Source organism: Poecile atricapillus, chromosome Z, assembly GCF_030490865.1.
Source record: "Poecile atricapillus isolate bPoeAtr1 chromosome Z, bPoeAtr1.hap1, whole genome shotgun sequence".
In the NCBI taxonomy this organism is placed as follows: Eukaryota; Metazoa; Chordata; class Aves; order Passeriformes; family Paridae; genus Poecile; species Poecile atricapillus.
In genome coordinates this window covers 124422928-124439092 of record NC_081289.1, presented here as the reverse complement: position 1 = coordinate 124439092, position 16165 = coordinate 124422928, and the positions used below count along the sequence as shown (strand labels likewise).

General features: G+C 40.1%; 1 protein-coding gene across 1 annotated transcript in view; it reads left to right on the top strand.

Annotated features, from left to right (window-relative positions):
• MAST4 (microtubule associated serine/threonine kinase family member 4) overlaps positions 1–16165 on the top strand; it is a 283945-nt gene that overhangs the window by 66587 nt on the left and 201193 nt on the right. Inside the window, exon 3 of the mRNA XM_058865220.1 lies at positions 13464–13585. Within this exon, the coding sequence (XP_058721203.1) occupies positions 13464–13585 (122 nt within the window). The remainder of the gene's footprint in view (positions 1–13463; positions 13586–16165) is intronic.

The window sequence follows — 16165 nt, the reverse complement described above, 5'->3', positions numbered from 1 at the left end:
GTGTATTATCACAGGCACAACATACTTCATTCATTCACTACCTATCCAAAGCAAATCTGGCAGTCTTTTCAGTTGCCTTCCTCAAAGGTTTCCTTAAAGCACCATGCCACGTGTTAAACTTATTCCAGAATTAGTAGAAAGAGACAGAAGCAATCTATTCTATAATTACATGGCTGAGGAAATGTGGGTTTTTTTTTAATGCTTTCAGTACAAAGCTGTCTTCTCCAGATGAAGTAAATATATTCTGCTATGAAATACGCATTTTTAGATGGTCCTCAGTGCGCTGGTGTTTGAGATGACATTAGGTTATATTTGTCATTGTCAGTTACTTTCATCATTTGAGGCTTCAATCAGCCTGCATAGTGGAGTTGATTTTTACTTCCCTGTGCGCCTAGAAAGATAATTTCCATATTCTTTGACATGTCTGGAGTCTGCACCATGTAATAGTCTGAGATGAGAACAGAAGATATTGTATTCCTGTCTCATTATTTTGCCTTTAACTCCTCGATTGATGCTTAATCATGCTTGTATCATCAGAACATGAGAAGTTGATTGTTGTTGAGATCAAAGCAAACTGTAGCAATAGAGTGCCTAATTAGCAGATATGTTTGCAAGCTGCCAGTTTTGAAGGAGGGAGAAATAGAGTCTAACCCTCTTTGGGAGACTTATAAAAGCAGCTTGAAAATTGCTAGGAGTCATTTGTCATAGTGGGAAAACAAAAAGTGGAGAAAATTAGTATTTGTGTTAGATTTCTGAAGTTTGAGTTATACCTCCTTAAGGAGTACCCTAAGAGCTGTTGAATTAGCTGGCTCAAGTATGCTTGGCAGTCTAACTGAAGAAGCACAGATGAAAGAACTTGCCTGGACTTAGCTATATGCTTGTATTTAACCAGCTGATTAAGTAAATCTGAGGTCTCTGAGGCTGCAGTGCTGTTGTTGCTAGTACCTGAGCTCATTAGTGCCAAACTGACTGCAGCATATTTATAAATAAACTATAATTGCACATCAAGAAGACATGATCTATACTCCTAGAGGTTTAAGTCTTCCTGTTTTTTTCCCTGTGGTCTCTCTAGTGGATGTTGTAAAGCAAATGATTTTACCGCATTTGCTTTCTCCAAGTCAGTTGCTTTAGTAATAAATTGAATGTACAGACAGAGAAATACTTGAGAAGAGGGAAGAAACATTTCCTGTACTTAATCCTTAGAATAAAGGTTGACAACTTGAGTGAAAAAATTTATAGATGTTTTCCAGTGAAAACAGGAGCAGGATTTTCTATTAGGAAACTTTAACTTTGAAAAATTACTGAAAGCATGTAGTGATTTAATTATGGGGCATAACAACATATACATGAAACAAAAGAAGGGGTCACAGTTGGTACTGTAGAGAAAGTAGCACGTTAACACACCATTTAATGTTCGTCTTAATGTTAATTATGAGTTTCTGGGCGTGTTCTTCATAGTGCAATGGGAGATGTTTGTTTCTTACCATGAATTCTATTAGCAAACCCCTAAATGCTGAGCTGGTAGAGAGTATTGGCCACTGATTGAGGCAATTGTTCACATAATGTTGGAGCTGAACAACAGTGAATTTTTGAAGTCCTTTATGTTCTAGGCATAGTTTAGTTGTAAGTCAGCCAGTATCAGCTTTCTCTGACCTCAGGTATAGGATTCCCATTTTTGCAAAATTGACTGTATGTTGAAAGGAACACTGTCTCATTATCACTTGCATCTACATGTGTAGTGTGCTTTTTGTAACATCATGTTCAGCAGTGTGAAACTTAAATATTTGTTTTTCCCACTGTTATCAGAGTTATAGAACTGGACCTTGACATTTTGCTAGAACAGTTGTAAGCTGTAGAAAAGGATGTAAGGGGTGCAGTAATACCTGTATATTATATTTGTGTTATAGAATGGACTAGCAGTTTATAAGTTTCAGAACTGCATGTTAAAATTATGGGAAAAGGATCTATTTGTTGTTAAGATAAATAAAATGAAGCAGTAGAGTGTTCTGTCTCTGAGCTCACTGATAAATACTGCCAACTAATTATTTTGCTGAGTTGTACTTCAGTGGAGTTGTGAGGTAAGGAAGTAGTGGCATGAATGACAACTTCAGTCTGTAGGGTGTTTTTATCATGTATTTATTGTTGTCACTGGTTGTCTAACGGTGTTATTGAGTTAGGTATTTTTCGTATGGAATACTTAAAAAACCCAACCAAACAAACCAACTGAAAACCCCAAATCTATCCTTATCCTTCAAATCTAATTACAGGTTAGGGAGATTTGCTGGTGATCTCAAATGCATTTCAAATGTTTTATTGCTGTCACAGTACTTCAATAATAGATTGCAAATAGTCAATATAACTTCAGTGAATACGTGTTAGCAAAAGAACTCTGAATAATTTCCTTATCAGCAAAATTTTGTACTGTCTTTTAAATGACTTTCAGGGAGAGAATTTTGTTCCAAGCATGAACCATTATTTCTGGGATGTAGGACTTACTCCTGGTAATTTATCTATTAACAGGCTTGATTCTGCATGCCTTTGTAGTTAATGGAGGCTTCATTTTTTTTTCATATGTATGTATTTTTGGATACAGATCTAAGCCTTCATGCTACTAGTTTGTGGTCCAAAGCTAGATGCGTCCTTTTCCAGTTCCAATTCTGCCAATATTGGTGAAATTTTAAGGTAGGTCTACTATGGTTTTTTGTGGGTTTTTTTAAGTTCATAATCTCAGCCCCAATTTTTGCCTTTGTGGGCCACATTTATTTCATGCATTGACAGCCAGAATAATAGAATTGTAGAATCCTGAGTTAGAAGGGATCCACAGGGATCAATGAGTCCAACTCCTGGCCCTGCTAAGGATGACCCAAAGAATCATACTATGTGCCTGAGAGTGCCACTGCTTCATCTGATTTTAGAAAGTAGTACAAATATAGAGCATTTTAGGAGATTTTTAATACATCAAAAGTGAAAGAACTGTAGTGAGTGTAATGGGATTTTTTATGAAGGCTTCTTCTACAGTAACAAAAGAAATTGTAATTGAGTCAGTTGTAATTATAGGCTTACCTGGATAATGTTTAGAGGATTGGCTGAAAGGAAAATTTCACCTCCTGCATCAGACTGGGAAAGTGGCATTGTTCATTAACTTCAACCATGTATAGCTGAGTAATTTTCAAAACATGCTCCTTTAAGTTCTGGGCAATAAATAAAACATTATTAAAATGGTATATTTTTTTTTTTCTTTGCATGTTGGTGGTCATTTAAAACTTAAGTAAAACTTGATGCAGCTACAATAGAAAAAGGGAAAGTATTGAAAAGTTTCCTGATGATGACTTCAAATCCATTCACTCTTTTATTTCCTAGTAATAGCTAATGGGAACGATGGACTTTAATTCCACCCCTCCTCCCTGCCCCCAGAGATGAAAGTAAGACCCTAAAATTTGCAGTGTCCCCATCATTTCCTACAACTGGAATGTCTGCAGGAGTTCAATTTGAGGCAGTAAAGCTAAGTGCCCTAACTTGAACCTAGTAAATACTAAGGTGGGAGACTCTGCCTTTCACCGGGCAGCTGTCTGAGCCTAGAGTGAGGCTTCATTTACTTGTGGTGGTAAAAGTGGTGGTATGTTGCTTCTATGCTGCCTTGGTCTTCACTTCCTGCTGCTCAGGAAGTTTGTGAGTGGCACAATTTTTGGTGTTACCAAAAATTTCTTAAAATAAAAAAGTTCTTAAGACCAATGTAGCATTAAGAAACAAGCATTCTTTATTTGGCCAGATGCACAGGGGAATAGCTTTTCCCAAAGCCATGCATTCTGAATACAGGGAAGTTCCTGTTTATGTTTTACCTATGTATTGATTGATTGTCCCAGAGTATGATAATGATTTCCCTGAAATCATTAACATATTTTCCCTCCCCTTTATGCATGTGTTGTTCCATCCTGGGGGTCTCTCTGGTGGTCCCTGGTGGTTGTAGATCCTGATGTTCCTGTCAACCTGTCTGAGCAGGACACAGGGTCCGGTGAACTTGCAGTTCTCCTTACACAGTGGACATCATGCAGTTCCATAGGCCAGTAGTTTTTGGAGAAGAAGCATTGTGTTAGCTCAGCAGGTGTAGACAATTTATCATCTAGTCCCAGTAATATGCTGGGACTGCCATTGCTACTCTGGTGACATGGTGGCAGGTGGTGGCTTCAGTCTTTCTTCTGTTCATATCAAGACCTGTCAATGAACCCAGTTCTTTTGGTTTTTTTTTTGTGTTTGGAAATACGCCACAGGTAAGAAGAGGGAGCAGTACCCATCTGTGTTTCTTTCTTTCTTTGCAGAACATTTTTATGACCCGAGCACTCTGCAGTAGAGTAGTTTTCTCTTCTACCGTGGCTTGTTGCTGTTGCTTTGAGGTAGCTCATGCTCCTAAGGCTCCCCAAGAAGAGGTGTGGAATGAGCAACCCACTTGACAATGTGCTTGGCAAGACTGACTTGTCCAGAGAATAGGTCCTTGAGATGATCAGTTACATTTTTGAGTAAACCAGTGAGGGAGAAGCATGTAGCTTTCTGTAATTTTTAAAAATATTTTGCACTTACATGTTGCATTCCAGGGCTGCAGAATCATGTCCAGGGAAGCTACAGTTAGCAGTGACTGCCATAGGACTCAACGAGACGGGCTTCTGCTCACAAAAACATTTATTCAGCACATGAACAAACTCAGCTTAGATCCAGAGACAGAGAGCCCCAGACAGAAGCAGGGTGGTGAATTTTATGGGACAGAATGTAGTAGTTTAGATTCGTCAATCTGAGTTTCGCAGACAATGCACAAATAATGTGGTGTGTTTTAGCACTAGCTAAAATCACCAGGTACTTACTTATTTCTTCTTGTGAGATAAGGATTAGGAGAAGGGCAAAACAGGCTTAAAACTTAAAAGGAATAAAGAAACGTTATTAACAGGACTACAAGAATAAGAAACAAGAATAAAACCTCCCTCTACCCAACCTTTCCTTTCCCAGCTGACAATATAGAGACAAAATTTGGGATGTTAAAACAGTCCCAACTATACAATAGTCTTTTCATCAGTCTTTGTAGGGGAGAGAATTTTTCTCTTGTCATGCCATGGAGACTTCTCCACAGGAAAGTTTTCTTGTGGCTTTTCATTTCACGAATAGCAGCCACCTGGGCATAAATTATGCCATTGTGCCCTCCTCCCATTTTCACAGCCCTCCTAGAGGTGTGTCCATGGGCCATGAACTCAAGGGGTATTATTTTAAGGATGAGTTATTCAAAGGCAGAGTTTCTTTCCATCTGTCTCTGTGATCGTCTCTTTGAACAGAGGTTTTCTTCTTCTCTCCCTGGGGGCAAAGGGTCTTCATCAGATCTCATCTCTCTCTCTCTCTGTTCAGGTGTCTCATGGGATCACAGTTACTCCAACATCTGCTTAGCTTCGTTGATGGGTACCTTTACTCAGATTTTCAGCTTCATTCCCCCAGTACTCTTTCATGAATTAAAGGAGTTATTTTCAGAAAATTACTGTCCATCTCCATGGCCCTACCAAAAGAATATTTCAGCCTACTAGAGCATCTCCTCATCCCTCTTCCATTTGAGGCCTAGCTCCCTCTTTAACTGACCTTGGTATTTTCATGTTGTCTCTCTGTGTGTTGATCACTCTTTTTCTCTCCCTTGAGAGGGGATGCAGGTCTCCATTCTCATCTGTGTAGTGAAAGGGTTAAATCTTGCCCTTTGGTAGGCAGTCACAGTGTTGGATTTCAGGCCTCGCTGGTGCCTCCCTCAGCCTGGCAGCCGCTGGGAGGGGCTGACGGTCCTCGGTCTGGAGCCGTCTGTGGGGGCCAGAGGCGGGAGATGTCAGCAGCCGTGGCCCGGCGCAGCCTAGGACTGGTGGCCCCCTGGGAAGGGCTTCAGTCACCCCACCGGAATGGGACCCAGAGGGTTTCCCGGGAGAGGCCGCAGCAGAGCTTGGCCCGGCCTGGGGGGTGCCCCACAGTCTCCATCCCCTGCCTGGGAGCTGCTGGGGACCAGCCCGGCCCCACCCCCAGGCTGCACAGGCCGCAGGGGAGCAGAGCCAGCCGCACCACAGTTCTAGTACCTTTTAAGGCCAGAAAGAGAGAGGACGAAGTTCCTGGGCTTGGGTTTTTAAAAGGTGGTTTCACAGAGGTGAACACACTTTTCAGTGGTGCAAAATGCTGTCAGTTCTCAGAAGTGGCCAGGTATTGGCTTGATCTTAATTACAGAAGAAGCTCCCAGCAGCTTCTTCCAGAGAAATCACGTCCGTGGGTGTTTCCCATTTCTTTCCCTAAATGCCAAACCACCACGCAGAGCCAGGGTGGAGTTTAAGGTCGGGGTCTAATAGGAACACAGCAAGAGAGAAATCCCAGGGGCTCAAACCCAATCAGAACTCCCTGGGCTGCCACCCCTCGAGGGTCCGGGGTGGGGCAACTGTTCCTGGGCTCACGGGACACATCCCCCAGGGCAGTGGGATGGAATCCTCTCCTCCCGGGCTTTAAAGCCATGCCTCTCACCATAACAATGCTTACCCGAAACTAAATCTGCCTCCCTGGGCGGAGGCACCTCACACTTACATCACAAATACATGTAGTGGATTTAACTAGATAATTAATTGAAATGAGTATTTCTCAGCCCTTGCCTTAACGATGTCCAGATGGTAAGAGGCTATTTTGAAAGCTACTATTTCACAGCAGCTAACACAAACACATTGATGCTAGCTTCTGGTAAGTCAGTGGTACACTGTAATCATATACACACCTTTGCTTTGGACTAATTGTGTCTGTAGTTGCTGTTGGCCCAAATTCAGATTTTCCCTTTTTAGCAAAGTATATGCCTGTCTTCTGTTTGCAGTAGTGTAATAGAAAACTGCTTCTAATATTTTAACAAACAATGTTTCTATAAAAAACTTTCAGTACTTCCTCTGTATTTATTTTTGCTTTTTGACTGCTTACAAATCAGACTTTCTAGCACGACAATCTACACTGTCCTAAGTACTTTTGTAAAGGTAAAATCTTACTTGGATGCCAAAACATTTTCTTAATGATATGTAATTGTTTAATTATCAGACACAAAGTTATTTCTAAATTCTAACTGAAAGTGGAAGATTTGTAGGTATTAGATTTGAGCTCATTTAGTAATTCTTAGCCATTCTATTATTATATGCATTGGGAGGGACAGAGGAAGGAGAGTAGTACTTCAGCAGTAGGAAAGACTTTTCTGTTCAGAATAATACAAAGCCTGCCTTTTGTGACTGATTTTTGTGGAAGTGTATGTGGTTTTAGGCACTTTGTCCTTATACACGTCGTTTTGTCCTTATACAGTAAGTCATACAACAAATACACATGTGCTGAGTGCAGTAGAATTAAGAATTAAAAACAATTCTATTTGGCCCTTTGTCACGATCCACTAGCACAAGCGGGAATTGTGAGAGATTAGTTTGATCTCAGAGTGCAAAAAGGACGCCAAGGGATTTCAGTTTAAATCACAACAGCAATAATGCATCTTTATTTTAGTGCCAGCGTCATGGGTTTTCCGATAGATGAGAGGGAAAGAGGGAGAGAGAGAGGAATAAAGAGGCAAAGAAAAGAGAGAAAAAGGGGGGGTTATAGCTACCAACAGATGAGACAGGGTAGCCAGTGTCTTCTTCCATGGGGAGATCTCTCTTAGAAAAGTCCCTTTTATAGTCTGTTTCAAAGTGAGGGGCAGTTGGCCAAAAGGTGGTGAGATTTATTGGTTATTGTGATGAGACCCACTGCTCTGAGAAACAGGTGTAAGGTACAGAGCAGGCCACTCTTCACAAGTCCCTGCTCACCAGCAGGAATTAAGACAGTGTACTGTGGCAGCACAGCAAACACCTGCAAACAATCACTATTGTGGTGTAGGTCAAGCACACCTGCAAACAATTGCTTAGCAAGCATCCACGTCAACCAGGCCAGAACCCCTGCACAAAGTCCCCTGGGATCTTCAGGCTCTTAGTCTCTGTTCTTGTGATGGTCGTGAGGCAGATGAGGGGAACTTCAGACTGTCTCTTACATCCTTCAACAAATACTCATTACAAATTAATCTAGATGTACAAGAGACATGTTCAAGGGGAAGATGCCACTGAACTGCAGTGATGTACTACCTATGTTCACCAACGATGATGTAATACTATTAAATAATGCTAAGTTATTGCCATTACATGGTCATCTTAAACAACCCATTCATGAAAATGTGTTTTGATAAATGTGCTGGACTAACAAGGATTGCATTCAGATATGAGAAGTGAAGCTTTTAGTTCCAGTGTAGCTACTTTAGGCTGTCCTGGTAGTTTCAGGCAAAGGAAGGGAAGTAAAGATACCAGCAAAGCTTCTTCAGAGGAACTGGAGGACGAAGTCAACAATGACCACTTTGGAATTAAGAGGACAGAAGTAGGGGATCTCTATCAGTGACTGACTCAATATCAATAACTTACGAAAGTAACATGAACATTACTACCAGTGTGGCAATGGTCTGGATGCTGGCAGTGTTATATGCTGCCCAGAATACTGAATTAAGATGGAAGGGTTGAGGTGGAGCCTTCCTCTCAGTCCCTCATGAATCCCTCATGAATCAGTTCACTTAAAAAGGAAAGTAGCTGCTTGGAGCATTAAACTTGAAGGCAGACATGAATGCAGTGTGAAAATAATAATGTATTTCAGCTCAATTTTTTTGTGTAATACTGGCATTGAAATCACTTAACAAGGGAAAGTGTGGGTATTTATAAATTCAACGGTTAACAAAGAAAATGTAAAAGTAGTAAAATGCATACAATTATGAATGAAACTATAGCAAGAAAAGTGTAGGAGTGCTATAATGTCAAGGGAAAGGGGGAGTGGACAGTATGAGGTGATTTTAAATTTTTTTTATTATTGGAGGAACTGAGGGAGAGTTGATGATTAACTCACTTCAGGCAGGGACTGTTTTACTGTGTAGTGGTTTAGTGCAGTAGGTTAGTGCTGTTCTCAGATAAGAGATTTATCTGTTACCATCTTTTTGTCTAAGGCCTGGCTAATTTTGCTTCTTTAGAAAGCGTATTTCCTGTAAGCCATTTCTGTGTTTAAAAGCCTGTGTACTATGAAAAGAAGAATTGGAGTTCTAGACAGTCTGCTTGCCTTAAATCCAGTATTTTGTGAAAACTGTGGTACCTTCAAGGCTCCTGTTGAGGGTAGAGATGGGAGGAAGGACCATTCCAGCATCACACATGCTCATGATTTCACTGGCAATTTCGATAGTATTTACTGCCTAATTTAGCTTTTCAACAGACACCCCCAACATTATTTTAAATATTTCTTGGTGCTAACTGTGCAGGAAAAATAATGAAATATTAAATGAATTCTTACAGTGGAGATACTGACTGTAGTACTGAGTAAATCCACTCTGCTTTCTTGTCAGTCAGGTAAAATATTACAGTTCAAGGAAGGGCTTAGTACAAGATTGTCTTGTTGTGTAGGATCGCATCTCCTCTAGCCTCTGTATCAAGATATCTTAGACTTTCTTTCAGATGTCTGAGGAAGATAAAAACAGACTAAAATATAGATTACTGTAAAGGACAGATAGTAAAGGTGGTTCTTAGAATGCCCTGCACATGATAAGGTACAGACAATATTAGCTCTCCATATTTTGAATGCACATTTACAACAAAAAGTAAGTACAAGCATTAATAATAGCCCTTATTTATCATATATCTTTGTCCTCCTGGACTAAATTGTCTTGTTATTTAAACCTTTTCGGCTTGGGATCCAGACTTAAACAAAACAATGTTAACTTATGTACTAAATGGAAATGATTGCCTTCTGTCTTTTTTCTTGGGAGGCTCAGGTGGAAATGAAAATTAGGGCAGTCTGGGAAGGGTCTAGTGTCTGACAGAGGGTTTTGAGACTGGTTTTAATGCCCTGTGTCCTAGTTCTGGCCAGGATAGAGCTAATTTTTTTTTTTTTATGGTACTGGGTGTGGTGGTGTGTGCTGTTGTCCTGGCTGCCGATGAGGCTGAGCCCAAGAATTCTGGGCTGCCATGTGCTGTGCTGAGTGGGCAAGGCCAAGATACAAATGTTATTCGTTACCATCTTGTCTCATTGCTGGGGAGGCAAGGGAAAAGGTCTCTTTCTCTCCCTACCAACAAGAAAGAGGCTTCTTACTGATCCTAGAGAAGGTGTGGTGGGTGGAGGGTCTGTCTGTTACTGTTTTTTGTTGTCCTAGACTTGTTGAGCATTTTTGCTTGTAAATTACCCTCTCTTCATGTATACTTTTTTTGTGTAGTGTGCTGTTGCTGTTTATTTTCTTATCTTGTTGCTGTTTCCAGTAAATGACCTTACATCAATCCTTCATCTCTGCCTTTTTATGTCCCACTAAAGTGGGAGGGGAGCATCTTACAATTTTCTTTTTTACTGGGAAACCTATGTTGGGGAATACCATTGTAAACAACAGTGCCCTATGAGAAAGTGCACTTGTTAACTAAAGAGTGATAATGTTCCCCAGTTTTAGAACAAACTTCAATAGAATGAACCTTTTTCTTTCTTGAAGGAATCAGGGCAAGACTTTCTGCTTTTCAAATATTGATTTCTATGAGGATAAAATGCCCTAATAATATGTTACAGTGATGAAGTTGAAAATCATTTAACATAATTTTCCTGGCTTCTGAAGTGGATTAATATAGAGTTTCTGAAAGAGTTATGTGTACTGTGTGTCTGCTTGACAAAATAGGTATTGCTGAAGCATTATGCTGATGGTTTGTTTGGAACTATCTGGATGTTGCTGGAAGTCTGGAAACCTCTGGGTCTCAGCACTAGGAAATGTTTGATTTTACCCTTCTCTGAGAACTTGATCTTACCAGTGTCTGAGAAGTAGAGTCAAAAAGGAAGGAAAGAAAACGTGTAGACCTCTTTTTATATAGAAAGCATTCAAGAAGTAAAACATACCTATTTAAATGGAAGGTTTGTATAACTTAGTTTTTTACAATCACTTCTTAATTCTCTTTTTCCTGTCTAGATGAGAAGGAACCTTTTGAGGTGATAGATACAAAGCTCTCTCTGACTGCATATGTCACTGCTATATTTCAGGATTGATGTCACTGGAATATGAAAGATATGTATATTGCAATCAATGCCTTAAGCTTTTTATGGCAAACTTTTAGTTGAGGATTATGGGAGCCTATGTGAAAAGGGAACCAAAATTCTGTAGAAAGAGGCAGAGAGAGCAAATGGGAAATTAATTCAGATTTTCCAGTTCTGGGAAATGTTGTCCTAGATAATTGGACAAGAAACCACAGATTGGTTGTGCATTTTTCTTTTAGTCTTGGGTAGACTGTTAGCAAATTGGGTGAAAGAATGTTTATGGGTTCTGCTTTACCAATGTAACGAAGAACAATAGCACATTAGGAGGACTGATTGGAAAGTGTTAGAAGACTTTCTTTGCTGCTGCTTGGGAACTTCTAGCTTCAAAGACAGTCACTTCTCAGAGGCCTCAGAACCCCTCTGTGGATCTGCTATTAAAATAAAATTATGAAGCTGAGGCTTTTGATTTCTTGGCAGACCTGTGCCAATTTACCAGGGTAAACATCCTGTGCCAGTGGTCATGCACATGGTCAATGCACACTGTCTGAGATGACAAAGTTAATGAGGTGGGGTGTCGCTGCCCGCTTGGCTCTTCACACCTCCTCGGCTAGCTCTGGCCGACGTCAGTGGCAGGAGTGGGTAACCAGGCAAGCACTGCGTGGCTCAACCTGGAACCTCTAGAGCTCCTCTGCACTCGGGCTCTAAAGCTCACAGGGCCACATGGGTTATGGCGAAGGGAGAAGTGCTCAGGCTCTTCTAATTTCCCAGGAACAGATTTATTTCAACGAGTGCAGGGAAAGGAGATGAGGTACGGGGCTGGGATCGCAGGGAAGAGGTCTGAGCCGAGACCCTGGGTACCTCCGTGCGTCAGGTTTTAAGGACTGTGGGCGGCCCATACAGCAACCAATGGGACAGCAGCAAGGGAGGAGTTATGGGTGGGGATTACAATATGCAGGACCAATGGTAGGGACCCGGGGGAGGGAAGACAGTTGTACAATCAATAGGGCGTTGAGGAAAGGATGATAGGCAGGGAAAGAACTGGAACAAAAGGTGGGGTTTACATAGATTGATAGGGCTCGGGGGCAGGATTGGGGTGATGGATGGGGAACAGTCTGGAAAAGGGGAAGGGTTTACAATGATGGGCAACTGGGGACAAACCATTTTGGATGACAGGGGAGTAACTGGGGTAAACCAACTCTGAACTTAATAAAACTAAACAAATCGGTGGCAACAGTGGGGTTTAATAACTTCAGGAAACTAATGTTTAGGCCATGTGGATTGGAGATGTTTTTAATTTGATCTGTTCAGTCAAGATCTTGCATTGTGGTTTTGAACTGAGATTTGATGAAAAATAAAAACTCTTTGGAACTGTTGCTTTGCATCAGCTTGTTGGTTTTCCAAGAGAAGTCAGCTGCTTTAGTAATGTGATTATCTCATTTTTGCATAGTTTGCAGAGATAAGTAAGAACTTAGGTGGACATACTGCTAAGACCAGTATATAGCTTGCTGTCCTGTTTCTTGACAGTGGCTGAAAGTAAGCAGAAATTAACAGTATTGGTACATGCTTGTCATCTTAGTATAATTTCCTGAATATCCGTCCTCCTTGCTGCCAGTTTGTAGCTCAAGCTTCATGAGCTGGAGATGTGGTCTGCCTCATTAGTACCTGTAGGGAGACAATCCTGACTGGGTGGCGTCACAGTGTGATGGGGAGTGTGACCCTGTGTAGCCCTGGGCTCACGGTTTCCTGCCCACAGCCAAGTGACATCACTGAGTGGAGAGCATAGGCACCGAGACCCCCATGTGAGTACTCCTAAGGAATGGCTGGCCTGCACCTTGGTCATCTCCCCTTACTTGGGACGCTGGATAAACAGTCTTGCGAGCAGAGTGATACATGTTAGGTAGATTATGAAGAATTCTGGAATAGAAGCAGAATATTCCTCACCCACAAAATGTTGTAATCCTCCATATGTTAAGTGTCTTATTCCAATGAATCTCCCTTTGTCCCTCAGATTCAGAACCTTATTCCTTCAAGAGGTAAATGGAGGAATATTTCTTGATACATTTTTCTTGTTTTCATTTTTGACTAGCTTTTAGAGTTTAAGTTTCTTTTGGTTCAGAACAAGCATTTTAGATGTTTGCATCTGTTGTTGCTTTAAACATGTTTCTATGTACGAAAAAGGTACAGTTTTGAGAACAGAGAACTGTATCTAGTGTAAGAATGATGTGAAGGACTAGCAAGTGAATGGCAGGAATTCTGTTGCAATCAGCTCTGGTCAGGGCTGCAGTGAAAGATGTTTTACTGTGGCAAGAGTGTTACAGTAAACTGTCCATTGCATTGCCTCAACTGCAGCATCTCGTATTTTAACTCACTCTTTCTGAACTTGACAGGCAAATATTTGCTTCCCAGTTCAACTGGACAGCAGCTGTGGCAGCCTATAGAAACCACTAATCTTGTTCGGATGCGCTACCAAACACTTGGACAGTCAGCACCTTCACTCACTGCTAGTTTGGTGAGTAATTTTTTTTCAATGCTAGAAGTGTAAAAAAAAAACCCTGTGTCTCTGTGTCTGTTGGTGGGAGGATGAGGATCAAACCAGGGTCTATTTGAGGACCAATCTCCCCTGCTTAAGCTGCATTTTTAAAGTACGTAATGCATGCCTACACACAATGTTACTAAATATATTGAGTGCAGGTGAATAGCATTTATGGTGTTAGTAACTCTGAATTGGGTCACTGGATTTTGCATAAAGCCTGAGCTGAATGTTGCATTAATATAGTTGTTTGTATTTAAATGATTTCTTTCCTTAAAAAAATGTATGCAATAGAAGGTGACTGTCCTTTCTACTGAGCATTCTTTTCTATCAATGTCTGTTTCCACTTCCTGATGGACTTTGTTTTCATGAGGACATAGATGTGTGAAGCATGATTTTAATGAAGTCTTTTGGACAAAATGGTAAGGAAAGAGAAAGAGGCAGAGATACATCATACACTTGAACTTTCAGCTTTTTGATTTCAAGCGTCCATTTTACTGCTTTGTGTTTCTGTTTATTAATATCTTAAGAAGAGTTGAAATTTAATTCAGGGTCCTGTGTACTAGGCCATACTATTCTTTATAGAGTTATGGTAATATATTTCTTGTATAAAGAAAGAAAAAAAATTATTGATCTCCCCTCTCCTGCCTTTTGTTGGTCATTTAAACTTTGTTGATTCATATCTGCTTTCTAGGGGAAGCTTATTGTGTGATTTATTTTGGATTTTTTTAAACACAATATTCAGGTTGAAGGCAGCTTTGGTCAGCCAATATTGAACCCTGATTTCACCGTGACACTTTTTCATATTAAATTGATAGGTAGATGGCTGGTTTCTCCATGATCTATCTGAAGTAGTATTTCACTTTAAATGCAACATATCTTCACCTATTAATTTTAATCCTGGCTTCTGCTTGGTGGTGGTGTTGTTTGTGGCTCTTTGGGGCAGATACGGCTTTTTTGACTGCACACTAACTACAAACACTTAATTCTATTGGAAGTTCTATACTTTGAACCCTAATATTTTCCCTAGTATTTCCCTAATATTTTCCAAGGAATTAAGTGTCAACCTATGTATTTTGTTAATTGTAAATGAAGTATTTGAATTACTTAATTGAAATAAAAAAAAAAGTAGATGAATGGTCAGGAATTAATTTAAATTGCATTAAACCCACATTTTTTCTTCTTTTCTGTATTTGGAAATAAAAAAAAATATTTCTTTGAAGTTAAATAAATTTAAAAAGGGATGTGTTTCATTTTGATGGCATTTTTCTATCTGCACAGATATTAAGGGGGCATGCTGCTAGCAATATTGTGCTTTTGTTTTGCTGCGATGCTTGAACTATAGGAAGAGGAAGATGCAGCACCATTTTGAAAATAAGTACTTTAAATGGTCATAAAAACAATAGACTAATGAAAAATTCAGTGAGCCTTGCTTTCTTAAGGCCCTTTAAGTCATCACCTATATAGTTTTATGGCTTATCTGTCTGCCACAGACTTCTTCCTTCCTGTCTCTCCACATCTTTTATCTGTGCCTGACTGCAGTTTCTTTCATGCTGGTGCAAAAGCAGGCAAGAGCTGTCTAAGCAGATCTGAGCAGATTGTGCACAGGGTTGGAGGTGCAGGTTTCTCAGAAGTATTTATTTCTAATCTGGAGCTGCTGATCAGACTTGCCTCCTTAGGAGGTTAATGTTAGTGTCACATAGGCAGAGCTCTTCTCAAGTCTCCTTTGACAAATACTTGGCTGTCAGGCTTTTGAAGGACCCTGGTCTTAGCTTAAAAGGGGCCACAAGTTAGGGATTGCTCCCTCTCCTTGTGTTTTCCCCGTGATTCTGTGATTGGGCAGAGTTGAATTTGGTAGGCCTATTGTTAGATTTGAGTAATTGGAGCTTTTAATCATACTTACGAGAGAAATTACCCTTATGTAAAAGAGATTTTTATGAAGAATTTTCATGTAGCTGTTCAACAGTCTGAGTTGAAATTACTTTAAATGTATTGTCTCAGTTATCTGAAAAATGATTAGCCTGTTATTAATTCTTTTACTAGAACTAATCATTCTCACTTGGTTTGATACTCAGTTGGTATGGATTTGAGTAGTGATTATGAGTCAATATAGACAAGAGTGACAGGTGAACAGGTCAAAGATACATGCTAGTGTTCACTGCAATTGCAAACTGGGTACAAAAGACAGGTTTTTTTTGTTGTTCTGTCAATAATTTATTAAAAATTCACAAACTCTCGCACTGATTCACAGGTGTAAAACCTTTCTGTGGGAAAGGGTAGATTTTTATTTTTTACAGAATATTGATTGAAAATGGGCTGCAGGTGTTGCTTTAGGTAGAGTTCAATAGCAATGCATGATTCACTCCTGCAATATAGGCAGTTGGACTCTATTAAAAATAGAGTCCCATGTAGCTCCACAGAACTGGGTTAAAGATGTATAGGAGAAGGCTGATTTTTTGATGAGTGGGTAGTTTATTTGATTTGATGTGGACCCTTAATTCACAGAATCACAGAATAATCTGAATTGGAAGGGACCCAAAGGGATCATAAAGTCCAACT